This window comes from Zea mays, chromosome 10 (assembly GCF_902167145.1).
Source record: "Zea mays cultivar B73 chromosome 10, Zm-B73-REFERENCE-NAM-5.0, whole genome shotgun sequence".
Classification (NCBI taxonomy): Eukaryota; Viridiplantae; Streptophyta; class Magnoliopsida; order Poales; family Poaceae; genus Zea; species Zea mays.
In genome coordinates, this window is record NC_050105.1 from 81,750,844 (window position 1) to 81,765,326 (window position 14,483).

The window sequence follows — 14,483 nt, forward strand, 5'->3', positions numbered from 1 at the left end:
AGAGGTAGGCGAAGATGGTCTCCTGAAGGATGAAGCGGGGCGTGAAGTGCTGAGGTTGGAGGCCAAACTCCTCCAGCAGCAGCACAAAGAAAGACGAGATCGGTAGCGCCCACCCGCAGGGGAGGTTGGAGACGAAGAGCACGAACTCCCCAGCGGCGAGATCGCCGAGGGGAGAGGCGCTGACACGGATCCTTCCGGCGAACGTCGGTGCACCCCATCCGAGCAGGTTGTGCACCAAGTTGGGTGCCACCTCGGACTGGAAGCACTCGGGAGGGTCTAGCAAGGCCATGGCGACTATGGCGGCAGAAGAGCGCGGAGAGAGCTCAAAGGCGAAAGGACGCAGAGAGTAAAAAGAGTGACTGACGCACTCGGGGGAATCTCTTTTTAAGGAGGAATCTCCCGTTCACGCCCCAAGACACCACAGAAAATCTCGCCCGACGCGCACCAAGGCGACCCAGCCTCTGACATAGGGGCCCAGGCCCATGAGTCATACTCCTTGGGCGTCAGTCTCCGAGTGCGAAGAAGGCGAACCACCACGCGAAGAGAGAACCGCCTCGCCTCTTCATCTCCGTCGAAAGCAGCGGACTAGCCTCTAACACGGGGGCCTGGGCCCACAAGTCATACTCCTTGGGTGTCGGTCTCCGAGTGTGAAGAAGGCGAACCGCCACGTGAGGAGCGAGTCGCCGCCCGTGGTAGTGCGCCTCTTCACCTCCGTTGAAACCAACAACCCAGTGTCTGACACGGGGGCCCGAGCCCACGAGTCATCCTCCTTGTGCGCCGATCCTAGGTGCAGAGAAGTCGAAACGCCGCTCGCGCCAGTACCGCGCCTCCTCGGGGCCGCCGCAGAAGACAGGGAAGGTGAATTTTCAAAAACCAATGCAGCGATATCGAGGCACCCCGCGCGTGGCCCGGGAAAACCATCAAGTGCAGAGGCCACGGGTCGGCCAGCCACGGGGACAGACGTGGCAGTTGGCGTGACCGAAGGCGGACTGGCAGGGATTACGTCAGCGAACGCACGGAAGTAGCGCCAATCGCCAATCAAGCTTTGGTCCCACCTACAGGCTCATATCCTCCCCTGAGGTGGGCCCGGGGGCCATTGTCGGTACCCTGGAACAGGGGTACCCCTTACTACAGTGTGAAGGCACGGTGCCCATGCGACTACTTCTAGTCGCATGGTAAACAGCGCCCGACCCCACCACATGGGCGGCTCCCAGGTCACCACGTGGCCAGAGAAGACGAAATACTCTAGGATATCAACAGTGGGTCCGGACCGCAATGGGAAAGTGTCGGACCCCTGTACGTATGGACCGAACCTCCGGGTAAGGTCCAGAACCTCCACGGGCGTGCCCGGACCCCTGGGATGGGTCCCGGACCCCCTGTGCAGGGTCCGGGCCACTCACAGCAAGGTCCCCGGGATTCTGGGACAATGAATACCCAGGCCTTAATCAAGGCCAGGCGGGGGTCCGGTGCTGACACGTGTCCGGACCATACCGCGTACGCTTCCGCTCCTCGCTCAGGCGGAGACTTGATGCTGCCGCGTGGCCGACTACCCGTGACATAAGCCAACGGGCGGAGCCTGACGTAAGGCTTCTGGGCTGCGCGTCCTCTGCATTTATTGCGGATAAGACGCGTCGCCTGATAGGCGATGTGCCGCCTCGACATTTAATGAGCCTTGTCCATTCCTTTGACAGGCGATGTGCCGCCTCAACATTTAATATGCCCTGTCCTCTCCTCTGACGGGTGGCGACTAGGCCATCCTGCAGGCGGCGTGCCTGTCCATTCCATTGGCAGACAGTACGCCTGTGCTGCGGCATACACTGTGCTCATCATGGCTCACGGGTTACCGAGGAGGCATCAGCAAGATATTAATACTATATGCTCTATGGACATTAGGGCGCTCGAAGATCTTCTAGGCGACACTGGCATTGGATACTTCCATATGTATTCCCTCCGTTTTGCCCCTGGGCCCACATGTCGGGGCTCAGCATCCTTGTACGTGCCCCCGTGAGCTATAAAAGGGAGGGCACACGGTGTTACAAGGCAGAGACACTCAGACTCAACTTAGGCTCACACACTCACTCAAACTCACAAGTTCATACAAGCTCTCATGCTCAATACATCACAAAGTGGAGTAGGGTATTACGCTCCGGCGGCCCGAACCACTCTAAATCCTTGTGGGTTCTTGTGTTCTTCCCGTTTCCACCTAACAGGCAAAACGCTTAGGCCCCTCCTCATCTTAGGATTTAGGGCGGGTGCATTCCGCCACCCGGACAGAGATTTCCTCTCCGACAGGCCTGTTGAAGAAAGCACTCTTCACGTCCATTGCTTAAAGGAATGGTGAGCAACATAGGCTAATAAAATTCAAATAGACTCAAACCGAGCTATAGGAGCAAAAGTCTCCTCAGAATCCATACCTATGACTTGGGCATAACCTTTCACCACTAGTCTCGCTTTGTTTCTTGTCACCACCTCGTACTCATCTTGCTTGTTATGGAACATCCACTTGGTTCTCACAACATTTTGCTTTAGGCTTCATTTCTCTTGAAGTTGTTGAGCTCTTCCTGCATGACCATCACCCATTCTAGATCTTGTAGTGCTTCTTCTACTCTAAAAGGCTCGATAGAAGAGACAAAAGAGTAGTGCTCATAAAAAATTAGCACTACGAGATCGAGTTGTTACTCCCTTGCTGATATCACCTACGATTTGGTCCACCTGATGGCCTCTTTGTACAGTGGCATAGATTGGAGCTGGAGGTGCCTGTGGTACTTCTTATTCCTTGTCTTCTTGTTCATGCGCTCCCCCTTGATCCATGCCATCGTCTTGAGGTACCTCTTCCTCATCTTGAGTTGGGGGTTGCGCCATTGTTGAGGAAGAAGGTTGATCCTATTCTTGTTGTTCTTGTGCTCGCACATCACCTATTGCCATCGTCATCGGAACCTCGTTGTCATCTATGTCATCAAGATCAACTTGCTCTCTTGGAGAGCCATTAGTTTCATCAAATACAACATTACTAGTGATTTCAACTAAACCAGAGGATTTGTTGAAGACCCTATATGCCTTTTTATTCGAACCATAACCAAGTAAAAACCCTTCAACGGTTTTGGGAGCAAACTTTGAATGCCTACCTCTCAACCAAAATGTAGCATTTGCTCCCAAATGCGCTAAAATAGGAAACATTGGGTTTGTTACTGGTTAGGAGCTCATATGTCGTCTTCTTGAGGAGGCGATGAAGATAGAGGCAGTTTATGGCATGGCAAGCCGTATTCATGGCTTCCGACCAAAACCGCTCTGGTGTCTTGTATTTTCATAGCATCGTCCTTGCCATGTTGATGAGTGTCATGTTCTTCCTCTCCACTACACCATTTTGCTGTGGAGTGTAGAGAGCGGAGAACTCGTGCTTGATGCCTTCCTCCTCAAGATACTCCTCCTCTTGAAGGTTCTTGAACTCAGATCCATTGTCACTCCTTATCTTCTTCACATTGAGTTCGAATTCATTTTGAGCTTGGTTTATGAAGTGCTTGAGGGTTTCTTGGGTTTTAGATTTATCCTGCAAAACGAATAACTAAGTGAAGCAAAAAAATCATCAACAATAACTTGATGGTAAGCAACGGGTCAAAAAATGTCCATATGAAGTAGCTCCAAAGGTCTTGACGTTGCCATTACATTCTTGTTTCGATGATTTGTTCCCACCTGTTTCCCTGTTTGACATGTTGCACAAGTTCTGTTTTTCTCAAAACAGACATCGGTTAGTCCTAACACATGTTCTCCCTTTAGAAGCTTATGAAGGTTATATTGGCGCCAATCTAGGCGCTAATCACTGCGATGTGAATGGGCAGCGTCGCTCTCTATGGTAGCATGGACGGTCCGTGGCTGAGGGCCGGACGGTCCGTGGCTGAGGGCAGGAGCTAGGGTTTCTACAGACGAGCCAGACGGTTCGCGCGTGCGCAGAGGCGACGGAATTCACCAGTAGCACCTGGATCTCACTCCCAGGAGGGACCCCGTCGGGGAGGAGAGATCCTAGTGTTTGTATTGGGATCAACAGGCCACCCAAGACGCCTCTAAATGATGTAGAGTCAGAGAGAGGTGAAGATTAGAGGAAGAAATTTATGTTACTGTCTAGTCCTAGGGCAAAAAGTAAATAACGGAAGATAAATTGATTGTTTGATCGATTGTTGGTGATTGCAATTGGCCATACCCCTTAATATATATAGGGGGAGGTCTAGACCCATTCCTAGGCGTCTCCCAACAGTAACCACGGATTTAGAGGGGTAAATCGCGCAAAAATGGGATTAACTGCCTGATCCTATCTATTCGTGGACCGTCCACGCCTATGGGTGGACCATCCACGGGCCGGATCGTCCGACCATGCCCAGTGCCAAAAATGGTGCTCAACACATGCCCCCTACCTTTTGGAGAAGCTGAGCAAACCAAAAGCACTAGCGTAGACTGGAATCAACTCGATGTGACCACATCGGTTCTGTTAAGCATCTTGCCACACACTAGGATGATATTGCTTCAGGAAACGCCCATTCAATGCCTTGCAACATGTAGGCATTACCATATATTACCTATGTGATCTTGTAAGGACCTTCCCATCTTGGCGACCATTTCCCGAAATTTTGGTCTCTACTCCTCAGTGGCAAGATTGTCTTCCATACCAGATCTCCTACCTAGAATGACATAGCTTTGACCTTCTTGTTGTAAGCTTTGGCGACCATGATCTCGTCTTTCTCTATTTCTCCTCGAGCTCTCAATCTATTGTTGGTCACTTCATCAACATTGTCCATCATTGAACTATAATAAACACCGACTGTTATTTTGTTCTACTTGGCAAACATAACATCATTTAGGCTTACCTCCACATGCATAAGGGTGAAAACGGGTCGGGTATACCCGTCGGGTACCGGATACGGGTAGTTCAAATACCCATTTTTCGGATATAGATTCGAGTAGTTTTATATTCGGGACGGATACGGGTAATACCCGGATACTGTAGCTTCGGATTCTGGTCGAATACGGAGCGAGGACTACCCGGAAAATATCCGGATATTCGGGTCGGATACGGGTACCCGGAATTCGAGTACCCGTTTTTTCTTTTTCTGCATAATATAGTTATAAAATCATAACTTTTACATATTAAATCGGATGAAGATAAAGTTTATCTGAAAATTGTAGAGCTTGAAGAGATCTATAACTTTGTAATACATCAATTTTTGTTTAAACATATATTTAGACCAAAATCATTGAAATAATGTCCAAACTTATATCAAATTAATAGACTATCATTTTTATGTGGGGGCTTAAGGTTATCTCCATGTGGGAACTTAAGGTTATCTTTTTATAGACTATTTATTAGTATTGGTAACTTATTTGTATTTTTTGGTCGATACTACAATATTTTACGGATTTAATTGTATTTTGATGATTTTCTATAACAAGAAATTAATAATATATAAATAGCCTCAAAAAATCGTGAAATTTCACGGAGACATAACATATGTCTATATATAACAATAAAAAATGTTTGGATCATAAGATCTATAAGATGCCCGCGTTTCTTCCATTTCACTTTCACTTATTTGTATGAGTTACATGTGAAATCAGTGTAAGTATACAAGTTTCAATATATAGCCTCAAAAAATGTTTGAACCTAATTATATAATTACAAATGTTCTCAAAACTAAATAAGGGATAAGACTATTCCTTAGGAATTAAAATTCTAAAAAAGGGTAAAATTATTTTATATTAAGGAAAATACATAGTAAATACTAAATTTTTGAATGAACTATTGACACGAATATTGTGTATGTGTGTGCATTACATATTTAATACCTGCCTAATGGGATAGTAATAATATGAATAAGTTGAGTTACACGCTGGATTTCCTTGTTGTTGCATCCACATTTGAATTCGTAACTCATTTAAGTTCAAAATATTTAAAACCAATAGAAAACAGAATTATAAAAGTAAAAAGGAAAATAACAAAAAAAAGGAAACACGTTACCTGGACCATGGAGCTCTGGCTCGGCTCACCCAACCAACCTGGGCCGGAAACCATATGCTCACGTACACACTTGGCGAGCTGCCAGAATTCTTTAATATATTCCGGAGCAGTGACGTCATGCTGAGGTCATAGATGACCTCATCCTTGCGGGTGCACTACGGCTGACTGGTGGGCCATGTGGATCCCCTGCGTATTTGAGCACGTATCACCAGATCGCAACAAACTGCGCCAGAGATCTCAACAACTCCACTAGAATCTGGCGACCGCCGTGCTAATCGGGATGGTGACGCCCTCCATTCAACCCTTGGCCGATTCGTCTGGGTATAAAGACGCACCCGCACCCCAGATCCATGTACGCCGAAGCCAACCCACACCCACGTGAGCAGAGGATATTTCCGCCGCCAGGAGAGAAGGTGATGGCCATCACCTTGGTGCTTCACCTGCGACGCCACATGGTGCTGACCCACGCCCCCACCATTGCATAGCCTAGTAGTGTGGTTCTGGAGAATCTTCAGTGTGCACGGATCCTGTGTTCAGTCAGATGAGCCCCATAGCCAAGATCACCGTCGTTGTGGAGCGTGGGACGCGATGATGGGTTACTGCGGCATCGGGCTTATTGGGTGGTCCTGGAAAGTCACCATACCACTCCGCACCTCTTCATGGCCTCCCCGTGCGAAGCTATCGACCAAAGCGCCACCAGTTTCACGCCGGAGTTGGTGCTCCACCGTGATGCCTCCTTGCTCCGCGGACTGGCTACTCCACAACACATTCGCAGGTGAGAAGTTCCCCATGCGATTAGCTGTCGTCCCTTTTCGTGTATTGCCCTTCGGATTGAAATACTGCGCTCGGGATCTCGGGTTGGAAACGACCGGCGATGGCCTCCGCCGTGCTGGTGCCGCCGCCGCTGCCTGGGGGAAATGCCTGGTGTATGGGACGTAGGGGAGAAGGATTGAGGCCATAGATCTTCTAATGGACGGCTCTGATCTGAAGATGGTGTATCCGTGGCCGTTGATCCGGTTTGGGCGGCCGGGATCGCATTTTGCGTACCGATTCGCTCTACGGGATCTGTAACGTCGATATCGGATTCAACGAGAACGATGTGATCGGGTCTAGATAGAATCCAGAGCGTTGGTGATCGATCCAATGGCTGTTGAAGCATACTGGTTCGATCTGTGTTAGATATAATCGGGGCCGTAGATTGTGGATCGGGCGGACTGAATCACCCGATGACCCTTCACTGTGGTAACTTTGTTAAAGAGCCCTCGGATTTTGATTAAAATAACCCGCGGTCCCCTTATGGAGTTTTTCGAGTCTTAGGATCACTTGCGCTGTAGTCCCTGACCTTTTCAGTTATTGGCGCCCAGTCCAGGAATTAAAGAAAACAGGAAAAAGAGATTTAGAAATTGATTTTGAGTATAAAAATAATTGTAAAACTTATATAATTCATAGAAAATGCATATGAAGTCCAAATCAATCCATTCCAATTCCTATAATTTTGTAATATTAATTTTTATCAGTTAGTACCACTGTTTTTACATGAAAGTCACATTAAAATTTATATCCTATTTAATCTTGTACAAAACACATAAAATCATTAGAAATTCATAACTTAAAATCTATGATTCTGATTTGATCCGTTCAAGTTGCGTTAATCTCGTACGAATATTTACTATGCAATAACAACATTTATTATACCAAATCTCATTATTTTATAATTAGATCTATATTTAACTGATGTTGGATAGTCTTGTTAGTCTACTTATCATTATAATCTATTAAAATATGATCTATGGTCAATTTATAACTTATATTAAAGTTGAGATAATCATTTATAGAATAACCTCTTATATGATTTATAGTAACCAATTTATAATATAGTTTAATATTCTAATCACACAGACCTTCTATAAAATCATAACTCCTTAATCGTAACTCCGATCTTAGTAGTTCTCGATCTCACGATCTCGTAGCAACGCGTAGATTATTATTACGCAATTTATTCTTATGTTTGGTGTAATGTTAATTTTGCCTATACACTGTTTGTTTGTATTGCTACGAATAACGATGAGGTTATGAGTCATCTGAAGATCATCCTGGTATCTGGAATCTCAAGTCCCAGGTAAGTTGTGCCCTTGACCACTTTTTACCCAATAATGTTCTTTAATATCATTTATTCATGCCTAGGTTAATTTTGATGGGACCCAATAGGTTACCCTAGATTGTTTATCTCATTACCTTCTTTACCCCTGAATCACTTGGGTAGTTTGCTATTGCTTTACATGGATTTGGGATAATTATTTATCATATCTATGTTCCAGTTATTTTGTTATTCTATTTATGTTCATGTCAAGATCATTAATGTTAATTGGAACATAGAGCTTAACTTGAGAAACACGTGCCACCACAAGGGTTTATGGACGCCCTTGGCTGATTAATTAGGAAAGCTAGTGGAGGACTACCTTACCCGAAAGGGGCAAGGGCAGTAGGGGAGTGGTCAGTGTAGGGAGGTCCTTGGTTGATTTTGCTGTGATGGCGGTCAGGCAAGAACCCTGCATTGGAGCTTCCTATAAACTGTAGCGGGTTTTCTGAAGCTAGTGGAACTTTGTAAAGGCCTCGTAGTGTTACCCTGCCTCGCCTCCTCGGTAGAGGTGTATGGGAAGTCGCGATCCCCTGGCAGATGGGTAACATGACTTGTGGGTAAAGGGTACCACCTCTGCAGAGTGTAAAACTGGTATACTAGCCGAGCTCACGGTCATGAGCAGCTCAGGACTCTCTGATGATTAAATTATGGAACTTAAACTCAATTTGTCATATGCATTGCATCGCATGTGAGGTTGTTACTTTGGTTCTACTAAATTGGGTTGGTATTTACTTATACTTAGTAATTGCTAATAAAATTTTGACCAACTTTAAAAGCAATGCTCAGCTCTAACCATCCTCTTTGGTAAGCCTTACACTTCACGTGAGCTCCCACCTTTGGCGAGTTCATGCACATTATTCCCCACAACTTGTTGAGCGATGAACGTATGTGAGCTCACTCTTGCTGTCTCACACCCCCCACAGGTCAAGAACAGGTACCACAGGATGAGGCGCTTGGAGGATGATGTGATGTGTTCGTAAGAGGTCTAGGTCGTCGTCTCCCAGTCAACTTTGGGTTGCTGGACCGTTGTCTCCTTATAATGTAATTATTTATTTTGTATAGAATTCCTGTTAAGTAGTAAAGATGTGACATTCGATCATGTGCCATGATTCATCATGTGTGTGAGACTTGGTCCCAGCACACCTGGTGATTGTTCGCGCCCGGGTCTTGGTGCCCCGAAATCCGGGTGTGACACCTACACAGGCAAAACTGCCTCCTGCCCATAAACAAGCTCAAACGGAGAAACTTAGTAGCACAGTGTTTACATATTCTATGAGCCCATAAAGCTTCAGACAAAACCTTATGCCAATGCTTAGGATGATCAGATATCTTCTTTTTAATAAGGCTAATCAATGTCCTATTACTAGACTCGGCCTGCCCATTGGCCTGAGCATAATATGGAGATGAATTGAGCAACTTGATCTTATATGATTCAGCAAACTCATGTACCTCCTTTGATATAAAAGAAGTCCCTTGGTCTGTTAAAGTCTGAGGAATGCCGGATATATGAATGATATGCTTCGTTATAAACTCAATTACCTCTCTATGCGTCATGTTCTTCAGAGCAACGACTTCAGTCCATTTGGTAAAGTAGATTCGACATCAAAGCAACATCTTCAGAGCAACGGCTTCAGCCCATACGGCCTCAACCCATGGCGACTAACATAAATCGATGCTCTTTTGATGATGAAGGATGAATTTCTCCTATAAAATCCAATCCCCATCCCCTGTATAGTCAAGGTTTGATAATAAGATGTAATTCAGCTGGAGGAACTAACTGCAAGTCACAGAATTTCTAACACACTTGCATCCTCTGTAGTACTTGAAACAATTAGCTATCATGTTAGGCCAATAAAAACCAGATCTTCGCAATAGTCACTTCAACTTCGGAGCCAATTGGTGAGTACCACAAATCCCCTCATGTACTTTGGTTATGGCTAATATAGCATCACCTGGGCCCAAGCATTTAAGCAGGACATCGTTGATAGTTCGACTGTAGAGAAGGGCCATCGAATTTTGTATTTAGCTTCGGTTATCTTGGGTCTCAGGAGTTAGGACTAGGACACAAAGGGGACTTTTAGTTGTCGTTGTTGGCTTTGATCGAGACTCAAAGACCTTCATGTTTTTGATTGAATGAAAAGCATCCCACTGTCTAAGTCTATCTTCAGCAGATCTCCTATCATATCCCCTATCTCATCCCTATTTCAAACTTTTCTTTACAAATAGTGTCAAACAGTGTCATCTACAATTCTGCGTCCTCTATTTTACACACTCTACTAGAGATAATCTAAAGCCAGATGTGTTGTATATGGATGTGTTTGATTGAGATGTAGCTTTTCAAAAAAAACTACAGTGAGTTGTGGTCTATGAAAAAAACAACTACGAGTTATGGGTGGTACGAAAGTTGAAACATTTGGTTCAACAGTTGTGGCTTCTAAAAACAATTGATGTCTACTTCTATTGGTAACTAGCAGACCTCGCTCCTCATGTGTATCTTCTTCTTCTAGATGGCCATGTTTGATTGTACAATAATATCGATGTTTCGAACCAGCTTCGACAAATAAATTTGTTGTGCTTGTTTTGGATCCCAATGGTGTGCTCAGTGAGCGCAAGATTTATACTATTTCAGGCAGAACGCCCTACATCCAATCTTCGTGACTTGCGCTACTGACACCTTATTTCTTAATGCTCGTAGTAGGGTTTATAAGCGGGCGAGAGAGGGAGGAGCTCCCAAGTTTCTTATGCGTGGTTGGACCTAAGGACTACGAATCTGGTGATATCTACAAAGCTTTGGGGGTCGTGGCAGTGCGTTCCTTAGTTTTGGTCTCCGTAGTCCTTCGGGTCCTCTCTTTTACGTTCGTCTGTGCTTCGTCTCATCCGAACCTCCTCCTTTTATAGACCAAAGGGAGGGGGCTATTATAGATAGCTTTCTGGGGAAAGAGTTACTCGGTCGTTGTAAAACGAAGCATTCTACCGCCGGTAGAAACGTGTCCGTTAGTATTTGCCTTGGTCGTCTGTGCTCCCTGTCCAAGCTCATTAAGTCTGGCTGCGTGTGAGCGGCGAGGGGCTTTGACATCATTATTGCTTTTGCTGTGCCGCGTCGATCCTAGGCCTCCGTAGCCTGAGTCTCAGGTGCGGCTCGTCGTGTTGCAGATCCTGTAGGTTGCCAGGGTACTTAGGCCTCGGCTCAGTAGGTCATTTGTAGGCCGCAGACCTAGGGACCCGTAGGCCATGAGTGGAAGGCGGGTCGACTCCTCTGCCCTGGTTCAGCGCCAGGCGTGGTTTAATGCGGTCATTCATTTATGGCGGGTCAATCCTAGACCGGACATTGAATCCACTCGAGTTGCTTCCTCCCGATTCGTCCGACCTCCCATTCTGGCTCTGCCTCGCCTGACCCCGGGCTCAGTGCCTTGGGACTATCCGGGTATGGGTCCTTCTAAGGGCTAATTTGGGAACCTCGTTTTCCCACGAGATTTTTATTTTCCCAAGGGAAATTAGTTTATTTTCCTTTGGGAAAATAGGAATCGCTTAGAAAAATGTAGTTCCCAAACTAGCTCTAAGGTGGAACCCTCCGTTGTCCTCCCTCTGGCTTGTGGGCCGCAAGGACCCGAGGATCTTTTTCCCGACAAACAACTAATAGTTAGATGCAAAATTAGCTGAAGATACATGAACGAGAGATAATAGTTCAGCTATTAGCTACTATGTCTCCAAACACCCTATATAGTTCAGCTAACTATTAGTTACACCTTTAGCTACCTATTAGTTTATTAGCTGGTTCGACATTCAACTTAAATAGGGTAATATTTAGTTAACTATTTGTTACCTAGCTATTGACCCTAGCAATTTTTTAGCTAGCTAATTATTAATTTTAGTGAATTCAAACATGCACTAATTAAAAGGGTCCTTGGTAAATGGTAGGTTCCTGGAATCACAGTCCCGAGGTGAGAGGTTGTGTCAAATTTTTCCTTGTAGCCCGCAGAACCTTGGTGTTTCAGGGAGAGTATATAGTAAGTATTATACGCTGATACGTACGTACGGTGGTACTAGCTATTCGATCTGATCACTCCTCTGATAGTCTGCAACGCCCATCAGCTACTATGCAGAGGGGCTCGTCGTCGCAGTTGGACTACGTCCTGGTGCCGCTGGGGCTGGCTGTGATGGTGGGCTACCACGTGTGGCTGCTCCTCCGCATCCGCAGCCGGCCGGAGACTACCGTGATCGGCATCAACGCCGTGAACCGCCGCATCTGGGTGCGCCACATCATGGAGGACCCGTCCGGCAAGCACGCAGTGCTGGCGGTGCAGACGCTGCGCAACACCATCATGGCGTCCACCGTGCTGGCCTCCGTGGCCATCACGCTCAGCTCGCTCGTCGCCGCGCTCATGGCCAGCGGCGCCGCCGCCCACGGGGGCCTCCTCCTCTCCGCCCCCGGCGGCGGCAGCGAGGCCGCGCTGGCCGCCAAGTTCCTCGCGGTGCTCGTGTGCTTCCTGGTGGCGTTCCTCCTCAACGTGCAGTCCATCCGGTACTACAGCCACACGGGGCTGCTCGTCAACGTGCCGCTCGCCGCGCACCGCCGCCCCGCGCGCGCCGTCGGCTACGTCACCGCAGCGCTCAACCGGGGCTTCTACTTCTGGTCGCTCGGCGTCCGCGCATACTACTTCTCCTGCCCCGTCTTCCTCTGGCTCTTCGGGCCCGTCCCCATGTGCGCCTCCTGCGTCGCCATGGTCGCCGCGCTCTACTTCCTCGACGTCAACAAGGAGTGGGAGGACAAGGACGACGACGGCAGCGAGGATGAAGCGGACGGCGATGGAAGAAGCACGGCCACCGTGTGCGGCGGCGTCTGAATTCAAGCCGTGTCAGTGTGTCACGCGAGGGCATATGAATCCCGCCAATTAGAAAAAAAAAATCTCGCAAAGAAGGAAGACTTAACAAGCAACCGGATCCAATGATCGTTGAATCCAGCTTACAAATCACTCTACCGTACTGCACTAGTATACGTAGAAATTAATAAATTTGTCTCCTTGGTGTTAATTTGGATCCAGGACTTTCTTGAGCCTCGTGCCACTATAGTATCCGATGTCGCTGATGTGAAGTCAACTTCAGTGTCGTGTCGTGTTGTTTTACGTTTTTGTTTGTGTCTCAATAACAGGTATCAACCATCAGGGTCTGATGGAAGTATGAGTTCATATCAAAACTCATAAGGTTTCTTTTGGTGTAGCTCTAGCCCTGCTCTGACCGGTGAAATCCATTTCTTGGTTGAATAAAGCACACTTGAAAATCATAGGGTTAGTTCTTAACTAGTACAATAATGTGTGTTACGATGACACATAAATATTCGATAAAATGTTAGCGTATAACAATTACATAAAAACGAACAATACATATATTATCATCGATATCAATATGCGACAAATCCCTAGCGTCGCCCCTGCTCGGGCGACTCGAGCAGCGCCAACCCTAGTCGTCGTCTCCTCCATTCCCTCTATGTCTTGCCGCTGCCAGAGCTAGCCAACATAAGGGATGCTCGTGTGGCTCACGGTGATGGTGGCGGTGGGGTGATTCCACCGAGCCCTACATCGCCCTCGCTCCTTCCGCGTCGGCTTGGGTGTGTGGCCTCTGGCAACGACGGACATGCATGCTCGCGTAGCTGGCCCGCTGCGGCGGTGGCACATGCACTGCTAGCCCGTTGCACGCTCGCGACGCAGAGGTAGGGTGGGGGGGCAGGGGCTATGGTCTGGCGGCAGATTTGCTGCTGCCTGTGGCGAGTTCGGGTTGGCAGGGCTAAAAGTGAAGGGTCGTGGGTAGGCAACATCGACGGCTCCCAGCGTCGTGGCTTCAGTCGATGCTCCTCGATCAGTTGGAGGCCGAATCTTGAGCCTCTCCGGTCAGATCCCTCTCTCCACCTCTCGTTCCACTAGTGGTGAAGGCGAGGTCGACTGGATCCGTGCGATGGGACGCGGGTGGTGGGAGTCCTCTAGCAAAAGTTATGCTCGCTTGCGGGCAAACGACGGTGACGCCTGCAGGCGTCACTCCTACCCTATTGAGGGTGTCGTCCATGGACCCCACCCTCCATGTTGGGAGTCCTTGCCTCGTCCATCTTGGGGGTTTCACGTTGGCTGCTTAGCTGGAGTCGCAGCTCTGGTGGCTAGGACCTGCTAGGTTAGTGCGTCGGTGGACGACAGAAAGTGGCAACACGCGGTGGCTTGGCAGGATGGTATCGACGGTGGTTGTCCCTGCAACCTTAACCTTGGTGTTGGCGATCAGCGCTGCTCTGCTGGGTCTTCGGAGGAAACTTTGTCTGTATTGTTCTAGGCGGGCGGCGGTGACGATTCAGCGTCG

General features: G+C 47.7%; 1 protein-coding gene across 3 annotated transcripts; it reads left to right on the plus strand.

Moving 5' to 3' along the window:
• Nucleotides 1-6,235: 6,235 nt before the first annotated feature.
• Nucleotides 6,236-13,425, plus strand: LOC100192111 (uncharacterized). 3 transcript variants are annotated; one of them, XM_008663125.4, is made up of 4 exons: nucleotides 6,236-6,779; nucleotides 8,118-8,123; nucleotides 12,063-12,151; nucleotides 12,237-13,425. In XM_008663125.4, the coding sequence occupies exons 1-4, from the start codon at nucleotides 6,664-6,666 to the stop codon at nucleotides 12,986-12,988; spliced, it is 963 nt and encodes a 320-aa protein (XP_008661347.1). In that variant the 5' UTR covers nucleotides 6,236-6,663; the 3' UTR covers nucleotides 12,989-13,425. The 3 variants fall into 3 exon arrangements, with proteins under 3 accessions (XP_008661347.1, XP_008661348.1, NP_001131006.1); NM_001137534.1 differs by lacking the exon at nucleotides 8,118-8,123 and having other exon boundaries at nucleotides 6,372-6,779; nucleotides 12,237-13,418; XM_008663126.4 differs by lacking the exons at nucleotides 8,118-8,123; nucleotides 12,063-12,151 and having other exon boundaries at nucleotides 12,237-13,361.
• Nucleotides 13,426-14,483: the final 1,058 nt, after the last annotated feature.